General features: G+C 39.8%; 1 protein-coding gene across 1 annotated transcript in view; it reads left to right on the top strand.

The window, feature by feature from the left end:
- LOC128643485 (uncharacterized) overlaps positions 1-24,111 on the top strand; it is a gene marked incomplete at its 3' end in the record, with an annotated part of 176,509 nt that overhangs the window by 111,724 nt on the left and 40,674 nt on the right. Inside the window, 3 exon segments of the mRNA XM_053696330.1 lie at positions 10,720-10,824; positions 12,291-12,650; positions 13,893-14,198. Coding sequence (XP_053552305.1) covers positions 10,720-10,824; positions 12,291-12,650; positions 13,893-14,198 — 771 coding nt within the window.

Consider the following 24,111-nt stretch of genomic DNA (forward strand, 5'->3'; position numbering starts at 1 on the left):
CCTGTGTTCTACTGAAAAGAGATAGGGTTGCAAACCAAGGAACCAGCGTGTAACTCTACTATTATTATCCTTATTTTGACTCATCCATTTGAGAGGTGCATGATCAGTAACTAGTCTAAATTTTCTGCTCAACAAATAATATTTGAGAGTTTCAACAGCCCATTTAATTGCTAGACACTCCTTTTCAACAATCGAATAGTTCTTTTCTCTAGGTTGAAGTTTCCGGCTCAGGTATAGTATTGGGTGCTCTTCACTTTATTCACCATTATTTTCCAGCACTGCCTTAACCTTCTTGGGCATGGAGTTCACCAGAGCTTCACAGGTTGCCACTGGAATCCTTTTCCACTCCTCCATGATGACATCATGGAGCTTGTGGATGTTAGAAACCTTGCGCTCCCCCACCTTTCGTTTGAGGATACCCCACAGATGCTCATTAGGGTTTAGGTCTGGAGACATGCTTGGTCAGTCCATCACCTTTACCCTCAGCTTCTTTAGCAAGGTAGTGGTTGTCTTGGAGTTGTGTTTGGGGTTGATATCATGTTGGAATACTGCCCTGTGGCCCAGTCTCCAAAGGGAGGGGATCATGCTCTGCTTCAGTATGTCACAGTACATTTTGGCATTCACGTTTCCCTCAATGAACTGTAGTTTCCCAGTGCCGGCAACACTTATGCTGGCCCAGACCATGACACTCCCAACACCATGCTTGACTGTAGGCAAGACACACTTGTCTTTGTACTCCTCACCTGGTTGCTGCCATAAACGCTTGACACCATCTAAACCAAATAAGTTTATCTTGGTCTCATCGGACCACAGGACATGGTTCCATAATCCATGTCCTTAGTCTGCTTGTCTTCAGCAAACTGTTTGCAGGCTTTCTTGTCGATCATCTTTAGAAGAGGCTTCCTTCTGGGATGACAGACCAATTTGATGCAGTGTGCGGTGTATGGTCTGAGCACTGACAGACTGACCCCCCTACCACTTCAAGCTCTGCAGCAATGCTGGCAGCACTTATACGTCTATTTCCCAAAGACAACCCCTGGATATGATGCTGAGAACATGCACTCAACTTCTTTGGTCGACCATGGTGAGGCCTGTTGTGAGTGGAACCTGCCCTGTGAAACCGCTGTATGGTCTTGCCCACCGTGCTGCAGCTCAGTTTCATGGTCTTGGCAATCTTCTTATAGCCTAGGCCATCTTTATGTAGAGCAACAATTCTTTTTTTCAGATCCTCAGAGAGGTCTTTGCCATGAGGTGCCATGTTGAACTTCCAGTGACCAGTATGAGAGAGTGTGAGAGCGATAACACCAAATTTCACACACCTGCTTCCCATTCACACCTGAGACCTTGTAACACTAATGAGTCACATGACACCAGGGAGGGAAAATGGCTAATTGTACCCAAGTTGGACATTTCCACTTAGGGGTGTACTCACTTTTGTTGCCAACGTTTTATACTTTAATGGCTGTGTGTTGAGTTATTTTGAGGAGACAGCAAATTTAGACTGTTATGCAGGCTGTACACTCACTACTTTACATTGTAGCAAAGTGTCATTTCTTCAGTGTTGTCACATGAAAAGATATAATAAAATATTTACAAAAATGTGAGGGGTGTACTCACTTTTGTGAGATACTGTACATAGACACATATACACACATATCTTATAATATAAAAGGCCAAGTGTGTTTGTCCAAAGCTGTCATGCGCAGTAGAGACAGCACGAGGACAAACACACCAGGCCTTAGTCTACCTGATCTGTTGTTTGCGGCACAATGCAGGCAGAAGTAGGCATGGTCGTGCGTGGCCGGGGCCGGCGCGAGAGGAGACAGAGATACAGAGGGGAGAAAGCAAAAGAGATGGAAAAGAGCTAAAGAGAGGGTAAGAGAGAGAGAGAGGGGAGAGAGATAGAAAGAGAGGGGGAGAGAGCAAAATAGATGGGAAAGAGCTAAAGAGAGGGTAAGAGAGAGCAAAAGAGAGGGAAACGAGGAAAAGAGAGGGGGAAAGAGCAAAAGAGAGGTCAGAGAGCAAGAGAGAGGGGGGAGAGAGGGCAATAGAGAGGCAGAGAGAGAGAGCACAAAAGATAAGGGGTAGAGAGAGCACAAAAGAGAGGGGGAGAGAGAGCGCAAAAGAGAGGGGGGAGAGAGAGAGCACACAAGAGAAGGTGAGAGAGAGAGCACAAAAGAGAGGGGGAGAGAGAGAGCACAAAAGAGAGGGGGAGAGAGAGAGAACAAAAGAGAGGGGAGAGAGAGAGCACAAAAGAGAGGGGGGAGAGAGAGAGCACAAAAGAGAGGGGGAGAGAGAGCACAAAAGAGAGGGGTGAGAGAGAGAGCACAAAAAAGAGGGGGAGAGAGAGCACAAAAGAGAGGGGGAGGGAGAGAGCACAAAAGATAGGGGGGGAGAGAAAGCAAAAGAGAGGGGGGAGAGGGAGTAAAAGAGAGGGGAAAGAGCAAAAGAGAGCGGAGAGAGAGCAAAAGAGAGGGAGGAGAGAGCAAAAAAGAGAGGGGGAGAGAGAGAGCATAAAAGAGAGGGGGAGAGAGAGAGCACAAAAGAGAGGGGAGAGAGAGAGCACAAAAGAGAGGGGGAGAGAGAGAGCACAAAAGAGAGGGGGGAGAGAGCACAAAAGAGAGGGGGGAGAGAGAGAGCACAAAAGAGAGGGGGAGAGAGCACAAAAGAGAGGGGGGAGAGAGAGAGCACAAAAGAGAGGGGGAGAGAGAGAGCACAAAAAAAAGAGGGGGAGAGAGAGAGCACAAAAGATAGGTCGGAGAGAAAGCAAAAGAGAGGGGGGAGAGAGGGAGTAAAAGAGAGGGGAAAGAGCAAAAGAGAGGGGAGAGAGAGCAAAAGAGAGGGGAGAGAGAGCAAAAGAGAGGGGGTGAGAGAGCAAAAAAGAGAGGGGGAGAGAGAGAGCAGAAAAGAGAGGGGGAGAGAGAGAGCACAAAATAGAGGGGGGGGAGAGAGAGAGCACAAAAGAGAGGGGGAGAGAGAGCACAAAAGAGAGGGGGGAGAGAGAGAGAGAGCAAAAGAGAGGGGGGAGAGAGAGCAAAAGGGAGGGGGGAGAGAGAGAGCAAAAGAGAGGTGGAGCGAGAGAGAGAGAGGGCGCAAAAGAGAGGAGGAGAGAGCACAAAAGAGCGGGGGAGAGAGAGCAAAAGAGAGGGGGAGAGAGAGACAAAGGAGATGGGGAGGGAGAGAGAGAGAGAGAAAGGGGTGGGACCGCTGTACTGCAAAAAATGGCCCGTGTGAACGGGCTTTAGGACTAGTTAAATATAAAACATAAGTTTATTATTATAGGTGTATAAAAAAGGATATGGTAAATGACAATCTGTTTGGCTAGGAAGGGCTCAGAATTATAGATATAAATATGTGTACTTATTTGTATGTATATATATATATATATATATATATATATATATATATATATATATATATATATATATATATCTGCATCTATCTATATATGTGTGTGTATGCATGTGTATAAATGTGTTAGGTTTATTTTTATTTCACAGTTAAGTTTTTATTTATTTAAATATAGTTATATTGTAATTTAAAGTTAGGGGGTGTTAGGTTTAGGGGTTATTAGTTTTATTTAGTGTTTTGCCATGTGGGGGCCGGTGGTTTAGCGGTTAATAGGTTTATTTAGTGGCAGGGATGTGGGAGGCTGGAGGGGAGCGGAGGATTAGGGGTTAATAGCTTTATTATAGTGTCAGCTATGTTGGGGAGTGGCGGAATGGGGGTTAATAACTTTTATTAGTGTCGGCGATGTTGGGAGCGGAAGATTAGGGGTTAACTTTATTTAGGTATTGCCGATGTCAGGGGCAGCAGATTAGGGGTGTTTATACTTGGGGTTTATGATAGGGTGTTTTTTTTCTGCATAGAGATCAATGGGATTGCGTTTCAGACGCCTAGATTTAGAGTTTTGCGTTAGAAGGGGTGCGTTAGCTACGCGTGTTTTTTTCCCCCTGCACCTTTTAAACAATGCTGGTATTTAGAGTTCTCTGAAGGGCTGCGTTAGGCTCCAAAAAGGGAGCGTACAGGCATATTTACCGCCACTGCAACTCTAAATACCAGCGTTGCTTACGGACGCAGCCATCTTAAAAAACGTGCTTGTGCACAATATCCCCATAGGAAACAATGGGGCAGTTTGGGCTGAAAAAAAACCTAACACCTGCAAAAAAGCAACGTTCAGCTCCTAACGCAGCCCCATTGTTTCCTATGGGGAAACACTTCCTAAGTCTGCACCTAACACCCTAACATGTACCCAGAGTCTAAACACCACTAACCTTATACTTATTAACCCCTAATCTGCCACCCCCGCTATCGCTGACCCCTGGATTTTATTATTAACCCCTAATCTGCCGCTCTGTACACCGCCGCAACCTACATTATAGCTATGTACCCCTAATCTGCTGCCCCTAACATCGCCGAATCCTATATTATATTTATTAACCCCTAATCTGCCGCCCCCAACGTCGCCGCCGCCACCTACCTACACTTATTAACCCCTAATCTGCCGACCGGACCTCGCCGCCACTATAATAAATGTATTAACCCCTAATCCACCTCACTCCCACCTCAAAAACCCTATAATAAATAGTATTAACCCCTAAGCTGCCCTCCCTAACATCGCCGACACCTAACTTCAAGTATTAACCCCTAATCTGCTGACCGGACCTCGCCGCTACTCTAATAAATGTATTAACCCCTAAAGCTAAGTCTAACCCTAACACTAACACCCCCTAAGTTAAGTATAATTTTTATCTAACAAAATAAATTAACTCTTATTAATTAAATGAATCCTATTTAAAGCTAAATACTTACCTGTAAAATAAACCCTAATATAGCTACAATATAACGAATAATTATATTGTAGCTATTTTAGCATTTATATTTATTTTACAGGCAACTTTGTATTTATTTTAACTAGGTACAATAGCTATTAAATAGTTAATAACTATTTAATAGCTACCTAGTTAAAATGATTACAAAATTACCTGTAAAATAAATCCTAACCTAAGTTACAATTAAACCTAACACTACACTATAATTAAATGAATTAAATAAACTACCTACAATTATCTACAATTAAATCAACTAAACTAAATTACAAAAACAAACAAACACTAAATTACAAAAAATAAAAAAAGATTACAAGAATTTTAAACTAATTACACCTACTCTAAGCCCCCTAAAGAAATAACAAAGCCCCCCAAAATAAAAAAATGCCCTACCCTATTCTAAAATAAAAATTTCACAGCTCTTTTACCTTATCAGCCCTTAAAAGGGCCTTTTGCGGGGCATGCCCCAAAGAAAACAGCTCTTTTGACTGTAAAAAAACATTACAACCCACCACCCACATACCCCTAATCTAACACAAACCCCCCTTAAAAAAACCTAACACTAAGCCCCTGAAGATCTTCCTACCTTATCTTCACCACGCCGGGTATCACCGATCCGTCCAGAAGAGGTCCAGAAGAGGGTCCGAAGTCTTCATCCTATCCGGCAAGAAGAGGGCATCCGGACCGGTAGACATCTTCATCCAGGCGGCATCTTCTATCTTCTTCCGTCCGGTGCGGAGCGGGACCATCTTGAAGCAGCCGACGCGGATCCATCCTCTTCTTCCGGTGACTCCCGACCAATGAAGGTTCCTTTAAGTGACGTCATCCAAGATGGCGTCCCTCGAATTCCAATTGGCTGATAGGATTCTATCAGCCAATCGGAATTAAGGTAGGAAAAATCTGATTGGCTGATTGAATCAGCCAATCAGATTCAATTTCAATCCGATTGGCTGATCCAATCAGCCAATCAGATTGAGCTTGCATTCTATTGGCTGATCGGAACAGCCAATAAAATGCGAGCTCAATCTGATTGGCTGATTGGATCAGCCAATCGGATTGAAATTGAATCTGATTGGCTGATTCTGGACCTCTTCATGCCGGATAGGATGAAGACTTCGGACCCTCTTCTGGACGGATCGGTGATACCCGGCGTGGTGAAGATAAGGTAGGAAGATCTTCAGGTCTTAGTGTTAGGTTTTTTTAAGGGGGGTTTGGGTTAGATTAGGGGTATGTGGGTGATGGGTTGTAATGTTGGGGGGGTATTGTATGTTTTTTTACAGGCAAAAGAGCGGTTTTCTTTGGGGCATGCCCTGCAAAAGGCCCTTTTAAGGGCTGGTAAGGTAAAAGAGCTGTAAACTTTTTATTTTAGAATAGGGTAGGGCATTTTTTTATTTTGGGGGGCTTTGTTATTTTTTTAGGGGGCGTAGAGTAGGTGTAATTAGTTTAAAATTCTTGTAATCTTTTTTTATTTTTTGTAATTTAGTGTTTGGTTTTTTTGTAATTTAGTTTAGTTGATTTAATTGTAGATAATTATAAGTAATTGTAGGTAGTTTATTTAATTAATTTATTGATAGTGTAGTGTTTGGTTTAATTGTAACTTAGGTTAGGATTTATTTTACAGGTAATTTTGTAATTATTTTAACTAGGTAGCTATTAAATAGTTATTAACTATTTAATAGCTATTGTACCTGGTTAAAATAAATACAAAGTTGCCTGTAAAATAAATATTAATCCTAAAATAGCTGCAATATAATTATTATTTATATTGTAGCTATATTAGGGTTTATTTTACAGGTAAGTATTTAGCTTTAAATAGGATTAATTTATTTAATAAGATTTATTTTATTTCGTTAGATTTAAATTATATTTAACTTAGGGGGTTGTTAGTGTTAGGGATAGACTTAGCTTTAGGGGTTAATACATTTATTAGAGTAGCGGCGAGGTCCGGTCGGCAGATTAGGGGTTAATACTTGAAGTTAGGTGTTGGCGATGTTAGGGAGGGCAGATTAGGGGTTAATACTATTTATTATAGGGTTTTTGAGTCGGGAGTGAGGCGGATTAGGAGTTAATACATTTATTATAGTAGCGGTGAGGTCCGGTTGGCAGATTAGGGGTTAATAAGTGTAGGTAAGGTAGCGGCGACGTTGGGAGGGGCAGATTAGGGGTTAATAAATATTATGTAGGTGTCGGCGATGTTAGGGGCAGCAGATTAGGGGTACATAGGGATAATGTAGGTTGCGGCGGTGTGCGGTCGGCAGATTAGGGGTTAAAAAAAATTAATAGAGTGGCGGCGATGTGGGGGGACCTCGGTTTAGGGGTACATAGGTAGTTTATGGGTGTTAGTGTACTTTAGAGCACAGTAGTTAAGAGCTATATGAACCGGCGTTAGCCCATAAAGCTCTTAACTCCTGACTTTTTTCTGCGGCTGGAGTTTTGTCGTTAGAGTTCTAACGCTCACTTCAGCCAAGACTCTAAATACCGGCATTAGAAAGATCACATTGAAAAGATAGGATACGCAATTGACGTAAGGGGATCTGCGGTATGGAAAAGTCGCTGGCTGGAAAGTGAGCGTTAGACCCTTACCTACAAGACTGTAAATACCAGCGGGCGGCCAAAACCAGCGTTAGGAGTAGGACCCCCTAACGCTGGTTTTGACGGCTAACGCAGAACTCTAAATCTAGGCGAGAGATTTTTCATTCCGCACTTCAGGTGTTAGGTTTTTTTTTAACACTCTCTCCCCATTGATGTCTATGGGGGAAAGCGTGCACAAGCACGTCAAAGCAGCAATTGTATTTTGTGCGGTATTGAGCTTAACGCTACCATATCGCACGCACAAGGAGGCTTTTCAGTAACTCGCAATGGCAGCGATATGGAGGGTGAAATAACGCAACTTTTTTGGGGTTAGTTTCGCACCCTGTTTAGCCCAAAACTCATAATCTAGGTGTATATTATTTGTTTAAACCAGACTCAAATTACAAATGTGTTATACAAAAATAATTGGTATTGTTTAACCCCTTAACGACTGAGGACGTGCAGGGTACGTCCTCAGAAAAAAGGCAGTTAACGCCTGAGAACGTACCCTGCACGTCCTCAGTGTGGAAAGCAGCTGGAAGCGATCCTGCTCGCTTCCAGATGCTTTCCGGTTATTGCAGTGATGCCTCGATATGGAGGCATCCTGCAATAACCTTTTTAAGCCATCCGGTGCAGAGAGAGCCACTCTGTGGCCCTCTCTGCACCGGAGATCGGTGGCTTACTTCGTTGGTGGGTGGGAGCCGGACCGGGAGGCGGGTGGCGGCCATCGATGGCCCTGGTTATGTGAAGGGGGGCGGGATCGTGGGCGGGGGTGGCTGGGGGCGCGCACGGGCGCGTGCGCGTGCACGGGAGGGCGGGCGCGTGCACGGGGAGGGAGCGGGTGGGAACCGCTACACTACAGAAAATTTTGAAAATAAAAAATGTTAAAAAAAAAAAACGATCAGCAAGGTGGTGGGGGTTTGTCTGTGTGGGGGGGGGGGGGGAAGCTACACTACAGAAAAAAAAACCAAACAAAAAAGCACTTTTTATTGCAAACTGGGTACTGGCAGACAGCTGCCAGTACCCAAGATGGCCCCCAATAAGGCAGAGGGGAGGGTTAGAGAGGGGTTTTGGGGGGGATCAGGGAGGTTTGGGGCTAAGGGGGGATCCTACACAGTAGCATATGTAAATATGCTAAAAAAAAATATTATTTTTTTTAAAAACCCTTTTATTTTAGTACTGGCAGACTTTCTGCCAGTACTTAAGATGGCGGGGACAATTGTGGGGTGGGGGAGGGAAGGGAGCTGTTTGGGAGGGATCAGGGGGTGGGATGTGTCAGATGGGAGGCTGATCTCTACACTAAAGCTAAAATTAACCCTGCAAGCTCCCTACAAACTCCCTAATTAACCCCTTCACTGCTAGCCATAATACACGTGTGAGGCACAGCAGGATTTAGCGGCCTTCTAATTACCAGAAAGCAACGCCAAAGTCATATATGTCTGCTATTTCTGAACAAAGGGGATCCCAGACAAGCATTTACAACCATTTGTGCCATAATTGCACAAGCTGTTTGTAAATGATTTCAGTGAGAAACCTAAAATTGTGAAAAATTTTACGTTTTTTTTAATTTGATCGCATTTGGCGGTGAAATGGTGGCATGAAATATACCAAAATGTGCCTAGATCAATACTTGGGGTTGTCTACTACACTACACTAAAGCTAAAATTAACCCTACAAGCTCCCTAAAAGCTCCCTAATTAACCCCTTAACTGCTGGGCATAATACACTTGTGGTGCGCAGTGGCATTTAGCGGCCTTCTAATTACCAAAAAGCAACGCCAAAGCCATATATGTCTGCTATTTCTGAACAAAGGGGATCCCAGAGAAGAATTTACAACCATTTATGCCATAATTGCACAAGCTGTTTGTAAATAATTTCAGTGAGAAACAGAAAGTTTGTGAAAAAATTTGTGAAAAAGTGAACGATTTTTTGTATTTGATCGCATTTGGCGGTGAAATGGTGGTATGAAATATAAAAAAATTGGCCTAGATCAATACTTTGGGATGTCTACTAAAAAAAAATATATACATGTCAAGGGATATTTAGGGATTCCTGAAAGATATCAGTGTCCCAATGTAACTAGCGCTAATTTTGGAAAAAAATGGTTTGGAAATAGCAAAGTGCTACTTGTATTTATGGCCCTATAACTTGCAAAAAAAGCAAAGAACATGTAAACATTGGGTATTTCTAAACTCAGGACAAAATTTATAAACTATTTAGCATGGGTGTTTTTTGGTGGTTTTAGATTGTAACAGATTTAGGGGGTCAAAGTTAGAAAAAGTGTGTTTTTTTCCATTTTTCCTCATATTTTATCATTTTTTTTATAGTAACTTATATGATATGATGAAAATAATGGTATCTTTAGAAATTCCATTTAATGGCGAGAAAAACGGTATATAATATGTGTGGGTACAGTAAATGAGTAAGAAGAAAATTACAGCTAAACACAAACACCGCAAAAATGTAAAAATAGCCTTGGTCCCAAACGGACAGAAAATGGAAAAGTGCTGTGGTCATTAAGGGGTTAAAGTAACATTTCAGGGATAAAGACAATTTCAAGTTTCCTATTAGGTCTCCTGTAATACATATACATTGTTGTAACACACATATATTTAATGGCAAAACAAACATTAAAAAAATCAGATATTTTTAAAAAAGAATTTGTAAAGTCACACCCACAAACCACACCCATGTTGTGCTTCCAGGCCACACCTCCACAAAAGGTGTCAAGGAACTGGATGGGAAAAGGGTGACAATCCTAGTTCTAGCCATATTCATGACCATCTGCTCCTTTTACCACCACTCACTGCCTTATATTGAGGTTGGCCTTTTTCACCCTTTCTCTGGCCACAGACTGGACCCAACTTGAACTCTTAATTTCCCAGGCTCAATATAAAGGTTGAACACCTCTTGCTGGTACAGACCCTCTCAATAACTGAACATCTTCCACTCCTATCTGTTACACTGACACAGTTCTTTCTCATACAATAGCTATATATGTAAGACAGGCAGATATAATAGATATATAGATATTGATTATTCTCTGAAAAATAAATAGAACTTACTTACTTTAGTATATTCTGTAGTAAAATACCTATATTTTATACATGACAGTTCCAACAACCACACTATTGTGGGATATTTTCTTCATTGCTGTTCTGTCATATGGATTTAAAACTACTTTATGCAGGAACATATTTTTCACTCTTATTAAAATGATGGAATCTTATGGTTTAATTTCTTCTTTATTAAAATGTGCGATAATTAAAGAAATTAAAACAACTGAGTATTACAAGACAATTTTCATTATTTCCTATAGATGAAGATGATAAACCTATTGCTGTTATCGTGGTGTGCTGCGTCCTTGGAGCTGTGGTTCTCGCTGGAGTTGTTGTATTATGGATTAAACATTGTCAGAAAAAAGGTAAAATTGTGACAGACAGATTATTAAATGTCCGTTATATTAGTTTTCCATCTTATTGTCGAAATCTAGAGAAAATCTAGTACATAACTGATCCAATTAACACAGTGCTTCATGAATCCTTGTTTAACTCCTTGTTTGCCAGATAAAGTGTAATAATAAATTAGGCTCTCTAAATTTTCTCAGCTCCTGAATATTTGTTAACCATCTGGTAAATCAATTCATTTTAGTAAGATACTCATTGTGTGCTTATTGCAATAAAGTCAAATTCTGCACCCCTAAATTGTTATAAAGAGCATTTATATAAATATAATCTGTAACTTTTATCTAATAAAAAAAAAATGTTACAAATAATTAGAGATGCTAATGTAGTCTTGTTAAATGAGATAGTACCTGACCAGGGTTCAGCCTCTTTTTTCTCACTGTGACATTGACAGAGGAGACTCTTCTTGAGTACAGGTATATCCTTAAAGGGACACTGAACCCAATTTTTTTTCTTCTGTGATTCAGATAGAGCATGCAATTTAAAGCAACTTTCTAATTTACTCCTATGATCAATTTTTCTTCGTTCTCTTGCTATCTTTATTTGAAAAAGAAGGCATCTAAGCTTTTTTTTTTGGTTCAGTACTCTGGACAGCAATTTTTTATTGGTGGATGAATTTATCCACCAATCAGCAAGGACAACCCAGGTTGTTCACCAAAAATGGGCCGGCATCTAAACTTACATTCTTGCATTTCAAATAAAGATACTAAGAGAATGAAGAAAATTTGATAAAAGGAGTAAATTAGAAAGTTGCTTAAAATGTCATGCTCGATCTGAATCACGAAAGAAAAAAATTGGGTTCAGTGTCCCTTTAAAGGGACAGTGGGGGTTACACAGGTGACCAGAGCTGCAATGTTTTATGTTTTTTCACATCTGATCATCTCTCTTTCTTTGTTATATGTACAAATGACTTGTAGTTTGTCAGTAATAGGGGAATCCATATACAGAGTACTTGCTCATTGTGCCTATTGATATAGAGCAGCTTTTGCTTGACAAGAGTGGTTCAGTTCTTTTATTTGATAAATATATCAGAGCCGTTCCTACACCAGCTTATGTGAAAAGATTCACTATACTATTTATTCTAGTTTATGACGCAGCATCACTATTGGTTTAAATAGAGCTGCCGTGTCTCTGTATCGCATGATAATTAGGCAATGAAAAACTGTAATTGTAAGTGAAATGTTTGTGTTAATGTACAGTAGTGAGGGTCTGATATCACATAAGCAGGTGACCGACAGTTACAGGAGGTTTGAAAAGGTTCAGAATTTTAAAACAATGTCTATATTTGTAATAAAAAGGTGTAGTGCATTTTTTGTTATTATTTTATCATGAATCCGTTTTCTTTGTATCTTGTTCACTTTGTAATGTTGTTAATATTTTTTACTTTACTAATAATGCTAACTGTACCTATTGTATATCTCACCAGCATTACAAAGGTTCACTTTGAGTGACATTAATGGACCTCAGAAGCTGATTGATGGAGAAGAGGTGACTCTATGCTGTACTTGTACTGGTTGCACTGGGGACATGCATGTGATGTGGTTAGAGGACAGAATTGACCATGTCTGTGAGATCGCGCACACGCAGTCACAAGATAAAGAAGAATCAGAGAATTTGCTGGGAAGCCCTTATCTGGTCACATCAAACCATGAAGAACCTAATAACCTCTCATCATCACTAAGGTTTATACCGTCTATAGAAAAACACAGACACGTGACTTTTATTTGTAGGTTTATATGTGGTGGCAAAGTCAAAGAGAAGCAGTTTGTTTGTAATACTATTTATGGTAAGTAAATGTATTTAACACTTAAAAATATATCATTTTCTTTATAAAAGCCAAAGATGGGCTCCATTTTGGCAAATGTAATTTTATTTAAGACAGTGTAGGAGATGCTTATGTCTTTCACCACAAAGCACATTGTATATAATCAGGGGCCAATTTAACAAGCCCTGTAATGTGCCAATGTAACTGTTTCCTTCAGGCTCGCCGGAAACAGGAGTTAAGAAGCAGCAGCCTTAAGACCGCTGCTCCTTAACTCATTTGCCACCTCTGAGGTGGCGGACAGCAATCCGCCCAACCGCATACAATGGGGTTGATTGACACCCCCTGCTAGCAGCCGATTGCTGTGAATGTGCAGGGGGTGGCATTGCACAAGCATTTCTAGTGAAATGCTTGTGCAATGATAAATGCTGACAGCGTATGCTGTTGGCATTTATCGATGTGCGGCGGACATGATCACTACAGCGGATCATGGCCCCTATTTATCAAAGGTCTGGTGGACCTGATCTGACAGTGAGGATCAGGTCCGCCAGACCACTCTGAATGCGGAGAGCAATACGCTCTCCATATTCAGCATTGCACCAGCAGCTCTTGTGAGCTGCTGGTGCAACGCCGCCCCCTGCAGACTCGCGGCCAATCGGCCGCCAGCAGGGAGGTGTCAATCAACCCGATCGTACTTGATCGGGTTGATTTTCAGCGAAGTCTGTCCGCCTGCTCAGAGCAGGCGGACAGGGTTATGGAGCAGCGGTCTTTAGTCCGCTGCTTCATAACTGCTGTTTCTGGCGAGTCTTCAGACTCGCCAGAAACACGAGCCCACAAGCTCCATCCCGAGCTTGATAAATGGGCCCTCATGTCCGTTCACACTTTGATAAATCGACCCCTCTGTATGTCATTAACTTGTATTTAGTGATGAGTACTGAGTACATATGAATTCTATCCCTTTTTAATATGGAATGAGACAACCCATTAAATAGCTAAATTAAGTAAACTAGTAACAAATACAAATTGATATAGAGGTCTGGGAAAACATAGCATTTTTGTTCAAACGTGTTGTGCCAATAAATGCCCAGATTGTTTGTGATTCATAAAGTAGCTTCTGTTGATTCTAGAAGAGGAAGATTTTTAAAGTATTTTGCAGTTAAGTAATTATAAAAATGTATTTATTTGTATCACCAACTAAAACAAGGATAATTCAGTAAGGAAAATATCTCATTTATCTCTCTCATATGTGAATGGTTTGTTTTTCAGCAAAACCTCAGATGCTAGAACCAGTAAAATCATCTCTTTGTCCTTCTGGGGAGATTCTCTATTCCTTGAACCTACAGAGGTTTTATCCCAAAAATATAAACATCAGCTGGATACGTAGAGCGGGAGATTTTAATAAAACAATATCAGCCAAAAAAACATTTGAAGAAAACCCTAATGGAACATTTAATGTTTGTTCTGAAGTCAAAATTTCAGAGGACCACATGAAAGATCCATCATTTTCTGTGCAGGCAACCTGGGAACATGAGTCCTTGGATACAGCTGGAAGCGAAACACTAGCTATAAAAGGTGAGGTAGACACAATGCTGCCCTCTTTTTACAAATGAATAGTTTTGTCTGATAGTATTATCATAGTCTTTACTTTTGTTTGCTCACCTGGGGGTCGATTGCAATCCTTTAGAATAACTTCTCAAATGGTTTGCTACAGAAAATCACTATTGAAGACTAAAGGGATTTTTGTAAATAAATAATTGTATTTGTTTTTCTAAAGATCTGTGATTGACCCCTCTTGACAATATTTTCTTCTTCTTAGCATTGAATATTTCTAAAGCACAGACAGGTTGCACACATAAGCGTAGATGGCAAGTGGGGTGTGAAAATGTTAGTAGTATGGTTTGCTAACATCGCTAGAGTGCAATCTTAGTGCTACCATTTTACTTCCCTAGGAAATACTAATATCTGGAGGTCTGATAATGTGGCTGCGCTAAATCCCTCACGTAATAGACTTCTGTGGGGTGCCCTACAAACTCAGGTTCTGACTTTTGCTCAAGCACTAACCTGAAGTTGTGCTAAGCCAGAGGTGCACTACAAAAAAAATAAAAATAAATTGTGTTCTTTACATAGTTTAAATAAAATTTATATATATATATATATATATATATATATATATATATATATATATATATATATATATATATATATATATATATATGTGTGTGTGTGTCATGACTACTGTCTTCTACAGGATATTAAAGGGACACTAAACCCAATTTTTTTCTTTCATGATTCAGATAGAGCATGCAATTTTAAGCAAATTTCCAATTTACTTACTACTGTTATCAATTTTCCTTCGTTCTCTTGCTATCTTTATTTAAAAAGCAGTAATGTGATGCATAGGAGTCGGCCCATTTTTGGTTGAGAACCTGGGTTATGCTTGCTTATTGGTGGGTAAATGTAAGCCTCCAATAAGCAAGCGCTATCCATGGTACTAAACCTAAAATGGGCTGGCTGCTAAGATTTACATTCCTGCTTTTAAAATAAAGATAGCAAGAGAACAAAGAAAAATTGATAATAGGAGTAAAATAAAAAAATTATTAAAAATTCAGGCTCTATCTGAATAATGAAAGAAAAAATTTGGATTCAGTGTCCCTTTATCATCCTGTGCATCTTTTGCTAAAAAGAAAAGAACATGCCAAATTTATTTAGATAACAAACTTGCTTTAAATATATTGGGCTAGTATTTAGCACTCCCGCTCGAGAGTAAAGACCGCTAATCTTTTTTTGTGTGCTGGTTAGCGCTTGTATTACAAGTTGAATGTAAAACTTTTGTTTGTGAACCAAACCCAACGCACGCTAACTTCAGGACCACAGATACCGCAACCACGCTAACTTTTTCTCCCCATAGTCTTCTATAGAGAGAGCAGAATAAAGAACCTCACACTTATCGCTTGAGTGCTAACCAAAAAGGAGTTAATATTTCTTATTCCAAAGTTCTTCACATACAGGAACATTTTATATTTCTATTAAATAGATATTTCTATATATATATATCTATGTATACCTATACCTGTATGTGTGTGTGTGTGTGTATATATATATATATATAAAGATAGATTGATATATAGATAGATATTCCTATAGATAAATATGTATAGATATGTATTTTACATTAACATTATCATATATATAGAGAGAATTATATATTTAAAAATAAAAAGTACTTTTTTTTTCTATGTGGAAAACATTGGAATGTAAAATATGTGTAATGTGCTTCGGGTTTTGCACTGTAGGTCTAGCACACTTGCTGATTGGTGGCTACATATAGCCACCAATCAGTAAGTTCTACCTAGTTGCTGAACCAAAAATGTGACAGCTTACATTCCTGCTTTTCAAATAAAGGATAATATTAATAATAGGAGTAAATTGATAAAAGGAGTAAAAAAATTATAATAGGATTGATAAAAAAAATTGATAATGGGAGTAATTAGAAAGTTGCTTAAAATTGTATGCTCTATCTGAATCATGTAAGAAACATAAAGAATTAGTGTACTCCTTTTGGGTTTGCGCACATAAACCACATAGGTTTAGCCCTATACATTTTGGGCTACATTACGAGTGGATCGCTATTTAGTGCTCCCTTTGGTACGCTAACTGCGCTTGATGTAAGCATAATACAAGTTGAAAGTAAAAAATGTTTGCTTGTGTGCTAACCCGAGGGGTGTTAACCTATTCCTCCATAGAAGTCAATGGAGCAAAAAAAAGAAATGGAAAAACCTAACACTTGCGTGCTAACCCGAAAGCATATTCTTAAGTGCGCTAAAATGTAAATATGAATATTTCACATTCCAATGTTCTTCACATGGAAGAATATGTTCTACTTATTCATAAATACATATTTCTACATATATTTGATGGTATTTTGGTACAATATATACCTATACCTATATATAGATGATTGTATTTAGGCACAGATATATATATATAAATTAATATCTATTTATGAAGACATAAAACATATTCTGCTATGTGCAGAACATTGGAATTTGAATTATTTACAGTAAAAACATAGTTAAAATCATTATTACATATGAATATTGCATAAATATGTTATTAATATGTTGTTAATATGATAATACATGACATCTATACACTAATAAACATGCTTCACTGTAAAATTAATGCAGATTACCTATACACTGATAACAATATATGCTGCACTGTATAATTAATGCTTAGAGGGATATGGCTGCACCTCACTGATGAGGCCCAAAGGAGGCCAAAACGATTGTCTGGGGTTGTCATGTTCTTTGTTCAGAGAATAATTGCCTGGTATTTTGGGCTGGACTGACCATGTTGGCTGGATCAGACTGATATACTTCAGGGAAGTTTTCCTCTGTGAAAAGCACAATTGGGCAGAAAGAAGCTACTCCCAGGGGGCAACCAGGTCATAGAACAAGGTATTGATGCTGCTGTTTGTTCCTGGCAGACTGCTTCTCTTTCTGTTTTGCATATGTAAATATGACCCTGGGGATAGTCTCCCTAAGGGTGATGGGGGAAACCAGATGTGGACTCCTTGCCCAATGTGCTTAGAGGGATATGGCTGCACCTCACTGATGAGGCCCAAAGGAGGCCGAAATGATCATCTGGGGTTGTCATGTTCCTTGTTCAGAGAAGAATTGCTTGGTATTTCGGGGCTGGACTGACCATGTTGGCGGGATCAGACTGATATACTTCAGGAAAGTTTTCCTCTGTGAAAAGCACAATTGGGCAGAAAGAAGCTACTCCCAGGTGGCAACCGGGCCATAGAACAAGCTATTGATACTGCTGTTCGTTCCTGGCAGACTGCTTCTCTTTCTGTTTTGCATAATTAATGCAGAGTACCTATACACTGATAATAATATATGCTGCAGTGTATAATTAATGCAGAGTACCTATACACTGATAACAAGATATGCTGCACTGTATAATTACTGCAGAGTACCTATACACTGATAACAAGATATGCTGCACTGTATAATTACTGCAGAGTACCTATACACTGATAACAAGATATGCTGCACTGTATCATTAATGCAGAGTACCTATACACACATAACATATATGCTGCACTGTATAATTACTGCAGAGTACCTAAACACACATAACATATATGCTGCACTGTATAATTACTGCAGAGTACCTATGCACACATAACATATATGCTGCACTGTATAATTACTGCAGAGTACCTATACACTGATAACAATATATGCTGTACTTTATAATTAATGCAGAGTACCTATACAATGATAACAAGATATGCTGCACTGTATAATTACTGCAGAGTACCTATACACTGATAACAAGATATGCTGCACTGTATAATTACTGCAGAGCACCTATACACTGATAATAATATATGCTGCACTGTATAATTACTGCAGAGTACCTATACACTGATAATAATATATGCTGCACTGTATAATTACTGCAGAGTACCTATACACTGATAACAAGATATGCTGCACTGTATAATTACTGCAGAGTACATATACACTGATAACAAGATATCCTGCACTGTATAATTAATGCAGAGTACCTATACACACATAACATATATGCTGCACTATATAATTAATGCAGAGTACCTGTACACACATAACATATATGCTGCACTGTATAATTACTGCAGAGTACCTGTACACACATAACATATATGCTGCACTGTATAATTACTGCAGAGTACCTGTACACACATAACATATATGCTGCACTGTATAATTACTGCAGAGTACCTGTACACACATAACATATATGCTGCACTATATAATTAATGCAGAGTACCTATACACACATAACATATATGCTGCACTATATAATTAATGCAGAGTACCTGTACACACATAACATATATGCTGCACTGTATAATTATTGCAGAGTACCTATACACACATAACATATATGCTGCACTGTATAATTACTGCAGAGTACCTATGCACACATAACATATATGCTGCACTGTATAATTACTGCAGAGTACCTATACACACATAACATATATGCTGCACTGTATAATAATGCTGAGGGTTCATACACTAAAAAACAGAAAAGGCTGCCCTGTATAATGGTGATGGGTGCCTTTACATTGATGGTAATCTATCTGCTGCATAATGATGCCAAATATTTATACACTGAACATGAACACATTGCAACACATAATCTGGGTTGGATTGGGAATAAAAAGCAGTCCTGGAAAAATTGAAGACTTGTCCTATTTTTTGTTGAGTGAGTAGAATGCACACCACTTGTTTTTCTCAAAGGGATTTTAATTCCCCTAATATTTTTTTTACAATTAAATTATATTAGTTTGTATTTTGTAAAAATGCCAGATTGTTGTAATATAGACACCCTACAACCTAAATGCAACCATTAATCCTTGTAACATTAATCCTATGTGAAAAGTATTATCTATAATGTAATCTGGATTAGACAAAACAATATGTCATAGTATTACTTAACTACACTCTAGAAACCATTCAAATGAGGGCTACTAAAATGATACACGGTCTAGGAAATAAAAAGGAAATACTTTTGACCTTACAACATATAGATAAGTGGAGAAAACAAGAGAGATGATTTAGCACCACCACCATTGGCCAGCCCCATCTGTGCAGCCCACCGAGAAATCTCCTGGGGCGCGATTACATATACGGAGCAGGTTTCTGCGCAAGCGTGGAAGCTCGCGCCACCCGTAATTTTGCCTTGCACATCAGGGTATTACATATACTGCGCCGTTAGATGCTAAACTGGCGTAAGTAGGATAAACTGGCGATCTTCTGAAATGTGCGCACACATTTTAGTCGTCGCAAGTAACTTACGCCAGTATTTTGTCCATGGAAAGTGTCAATAAAGAGTAGTTTTATGGAAATTAGGCTAACACTCGTAAAAATGAACAGATTTCAACTAAAAATGCGACACATAATTACGCTATTCAAAATTCATATATAAACCCATGCGCAGCCGCCATTTTCTTCAGTGTGTTTGGATTGTTCGTTGAGCTACAACACACTACACTAGAGTGGAGGATTAGTCAGAGTAGAGAGAGAGGCGCAAACAGTGAAGTTACTTAAGTCGCATTGTTGTTTGATTAAGCTTGTACACTTACACATATTTTTACATATTGCACCACATATTTTGCATACATACATATACAAATACACCACACTTTTTATTTGATTTTTACAGTGTGATAGGCTGAGTGTTTGGTTGTGATTGTATGTGATTGAACTGGGAGTGAGTGTGAGTGTGTGTAGTGTGATTTAGTGTGAGGATGGCAGGGAGAGGTAGGGAGGAGGGGAGAGGAGTGGCAGGGAGAGGATTATAGGAGAGGACAGGAGGAGCAGTGGGTCCCCCGTCAGGGAGTAAGTGGAGTGGGGAGAGGGAGATCTAGAAGGGATGATGGGCGGGGAGATGCCCGAGAGCCCCAATGGGGACAGAAGGGAGGAGGAGGGAGAGGATAGGGAGGAACCCACACCAGGGACATCACAGGGAGGAAGCCAGGTGTCCATAGAGGATGAGAGGCTGAGATGTCCCAACTTCTCATTTGATGAAAATGTTGACCTTGTCCAGGCCATCATGGACAATTACAGTGACCTCTTTGGGCAGGAAAAGGACAAAGGCATTGCAAAAAGGAGAAAAACGACATGGTTGGCGGTAGAGAATGCCGTCAACAGTGTGGCCCTGCAGAGGAGGACTGTTGAGGGCCTGAAAAAGTGGTTTCATCATTGCAAGAGGCGGGTCAAAGAAAAGATGGGGCAGGAAGCTATGCACCAGAAGGGAACAGGCAGTGGTCCATCCCTGGATATTGAGTATAACACCTGGCAGGAGATAATAAGCAGGTCCCTGAGTATCACAGCAGTCTGTGGACTTCCAGGGGCTCGTGACTCAGGGGCTGCAACCACAGCACATCATGCTGGTGAGTAACATCCCACACACCAGTATTATATGTATTTGAGATATAACATCCTTTAATATCACACATTCATGTACACAATGAGGAGCATGGTATTTGGCCTACTAACAAAAACATCTACAATTATATTTGACCTTACTGCTACTTAACACAATGCAATTCATGATATGAGGTGGAATAGTGCAATACTGCACTATTGCAAAACATGTCTCAGAATAACACAGGACACATGTTATAGAGTTTGACATGAGAATCAGTATATGTCCTATCATGTATCAATGTATATTGTATGCCCATGTGGACATATATCTGACTGTACTAATCCCTCTCATCCTTTGACTCCTTCACAGAACCTCCTGTCACAAGGAGGAGTGATGCCACCACCATTGCCATATGACCCCTGGCAAGATTCCTGGCCAGAGGAATATCCTCCCTTTGGCTTTGAGGGGGAGCCAAGACAGCCACAAAAGTCCATATATTTACCCCCCCACAACACAATCTCATGGCAGTCAGGAATTTTACCCACAGACAATGTCACAGGAAGTGCCAATTGGACAGGCTGAGTGGTCACACACTGGTCATCAGTGGGACTATCAACCAACCATGAGAGCTCCACCATCCTCATTAATTGGACGAGCTCCACCATCCTCATCAATTGGACGAGCTCCACCATCCTCATCAATTGGATGAGCTCCACTATCTGCAGATGGAAATATAGCAGAATCTACAGCTGCACCTCAAGCACCATCAGATGTAGCTGACCCTGCCCCACATGAACCAGCAGTTGTAGCTGACTCTGCCCACATGAACTAGTAGTTGTAGCTGACCCTGCCCCACATGAACCGGCAGTTGTAGCTGACCCTGCCCCACATGAACCAGCAGTTGTTGCTGACCCTGCCCCACATGAACCAGCAGTTGTAGCTGAACCTGCTCCACAAGAACCAGAAATTAAGCTGAACCTGCCCCACAAAAACCATCAGATGCAGCTGAACCTGCCCCACAAGAACCAGCAGATGCAGCGGAACCTGCCTCACAAGAACCAGCAGATGCAGCTGACCCTGCCCCACAAGAACCAGAAAATGCAGCTGACCATGCCCCACAAGCAACTAGAAGCCCTGCTGCTCAAGATCCTATGAATGCATTGTATTCTCCCCTGAGTGAGGAATACATTGCACTCCAGAGGAGGCTCATAACAAGCACAGAGAGCATACAAAGAGGCCAAGAGAGGTTCTTCAGGAATCAAGAAAGGTTCATCAGGAGCCAAGAGAGGATACAACAATGTAGCATAGAGCTACAGAGGAACATGGCAGCATCGTTAAGTGCAAGTGTTCAGAACCAGTCACAGATGATGCAAATTCTGTCTGATATGCAGATGCAAATGGACAATAGATGGAGAGAACAAAATCAACTCTTGGGTGTGTTGGTTGAGCACTTTACACACCAGCAGGACACTGTCTCCAGCCTATCATCTGTGGCCAGCACACCAGCAGAAACACCAGAATCTTCTCAAACCAGGAGAACAAGGAAATACACTACAGTCACCTCAGCTCCCTCGTCCAAGAAGCCAAAAAAGAAATAAATATTCTTATAGTTCACCATAAATCTTGTCCTCTGTTATTTACCATATAATTGTCATCCACATCCATGTGAGGTGTGTTTTATTACACTAAGATTGTTAAAACATATACTATGACCTGTGTGGAAATGGCAATAAAAACAGGTAATATTATAACGTTTATGACATATTCTTGTACTATAACTCACATCCACAATAGTTGTTTATGAAGGGTACATATAGTAATATTCACTTCTAAGAGGTAAATCAATGTACCTCACATCCAATATAAATTGACACATGGGTATATATAATAGTGATGTTACTGATAGGGTGTGCATTATTAGGTGTTTTAAGGCTGCAGGTGAGAGGTTGTGTTGTCTGTGATTGGTTTGACACAATTGCAAAGAGGCGGCCTTCAAGAAGGTCTTAGAAATTGTCATATGAGCCATCCTAGGTTTAGCTTTCAACTAAGAATACCAAGAGAACAAAGAATTATATTTGAAAGTTGTTTGAAATAACGTGACCTATTTGAAACAAGAAGGTTTTCATTGGACTTGACTGTCCCTTTACATATTTTGGCATCAATGCCAAGCTGTGTTAACATTAGAATAAATTACACTCCAGTGGGTTCTAAAGAGATGAAGGTAATACACTTATGATTTCCCATTGTTCTCTCTTCTAAGTATTGTTGATTGTTTTAAGAACAAACAAAAAGGCCTAGATTACGCGTTTTGCGGTAGCTGAAAAAGCAGCGTTAACAGGTGCTAACGCTGCTTTTTTCCTACCACTGGTATTACGAGTCTTGAAGGTTTAGGATCACCGCACACTTTTTTGGCCTTACAACAAAACGACTTACATAAACTTCGTAAACCCTTCTTTCTATGGGACTTTTCATAGCACTGGTATTACGAGTCTGTGAGCGGTACACCCTAAACCGTCAAGATTTCTACCGCATTTGAAAGTCAGTAGTTATGAGTTTTATGGTACAACGCCGTAACATAAAACTCATAACTAAAGTGCTAAAAAGTACACTTACACCCATAAACTACCTATTAACCCCTAAACCGAGGCCCTCCCGCATCGCAAACACTAAATTAAATCTTTTAACCCCTAATCTGCCGCTCCGGACACCGCCGCCACCTACATTATATTTATTAACCCCTAATCTGCTGCCCCCAACATTGCCAACACCTACATTATATTTATTAACCCCTAATCTGCCGCCCCCAATGTCGCCGCAACCTACCTACACTTATTAACTCCTAATCTGCCACCAACGACATCGCCTCCACTATAATAAACATATTAACCCCTAAACCGCCGCACTCCCGCCTCGCAAACATTAGTTTATTATTATTAACCCCTAATCTGCCATCCCTAACATCGCCGCCACCTACCTACATTTATTAACCCCTAATCTGCCGCCACCAACGTCGCACCACTATATTAAAGTTATTAACCCCTAAACCTAAGTCTAACCCTAACACCCCCTAACAAATATAGTTTAAATAAATCTAACTAAATATTGCTATCATTAACTAAATAATTCCTATTTAAAACTAAATACTTACCTATAAAATAAACCTTAAGATAGCTACAATATAACTAATTTTTATTTTACAGGCAAGTTTGTATTTATTTTAACTAGGTAGAATAGTTATTAAATAGTTATTAACTATTTAATAACTACATAGCTAAAATAAATAAAAAAGTACCTGTAAAATAAAACATAACCTAAGTTACACTAACAACTAACACTACACTATAATTAAATAAATGAACTAAATTAAATGCTATTAAATAAATAAAATTAAATTATCTAAAGTACAAAAACCCCCCACTAAATTACAGAAAATAATAAACAAATTACAGATATTTAAACTAATTACACCTAATCTAATAGCCCTATTAAAATAAAAAGCCCCCAAAATAAAAAAACCCTAGCCTAAACTAAACTACCAATAGCCCTTAAA

This window comes from Bombina bombina, unplaced genomic scaffold (assembly GCF_027579735.1).
Source record: "Bombina bombina isolate aBomBom1 unplaced genomic scaffold, aBomBom1.pri scaffold_566, whole genome shotgun sequence".
Classification (NCBI taxonomy): Eukaryota; Metazoa; Chordata; class Amphibia; order Anura; family Bombinatoridae; genus Bombina; species Bombina bombina.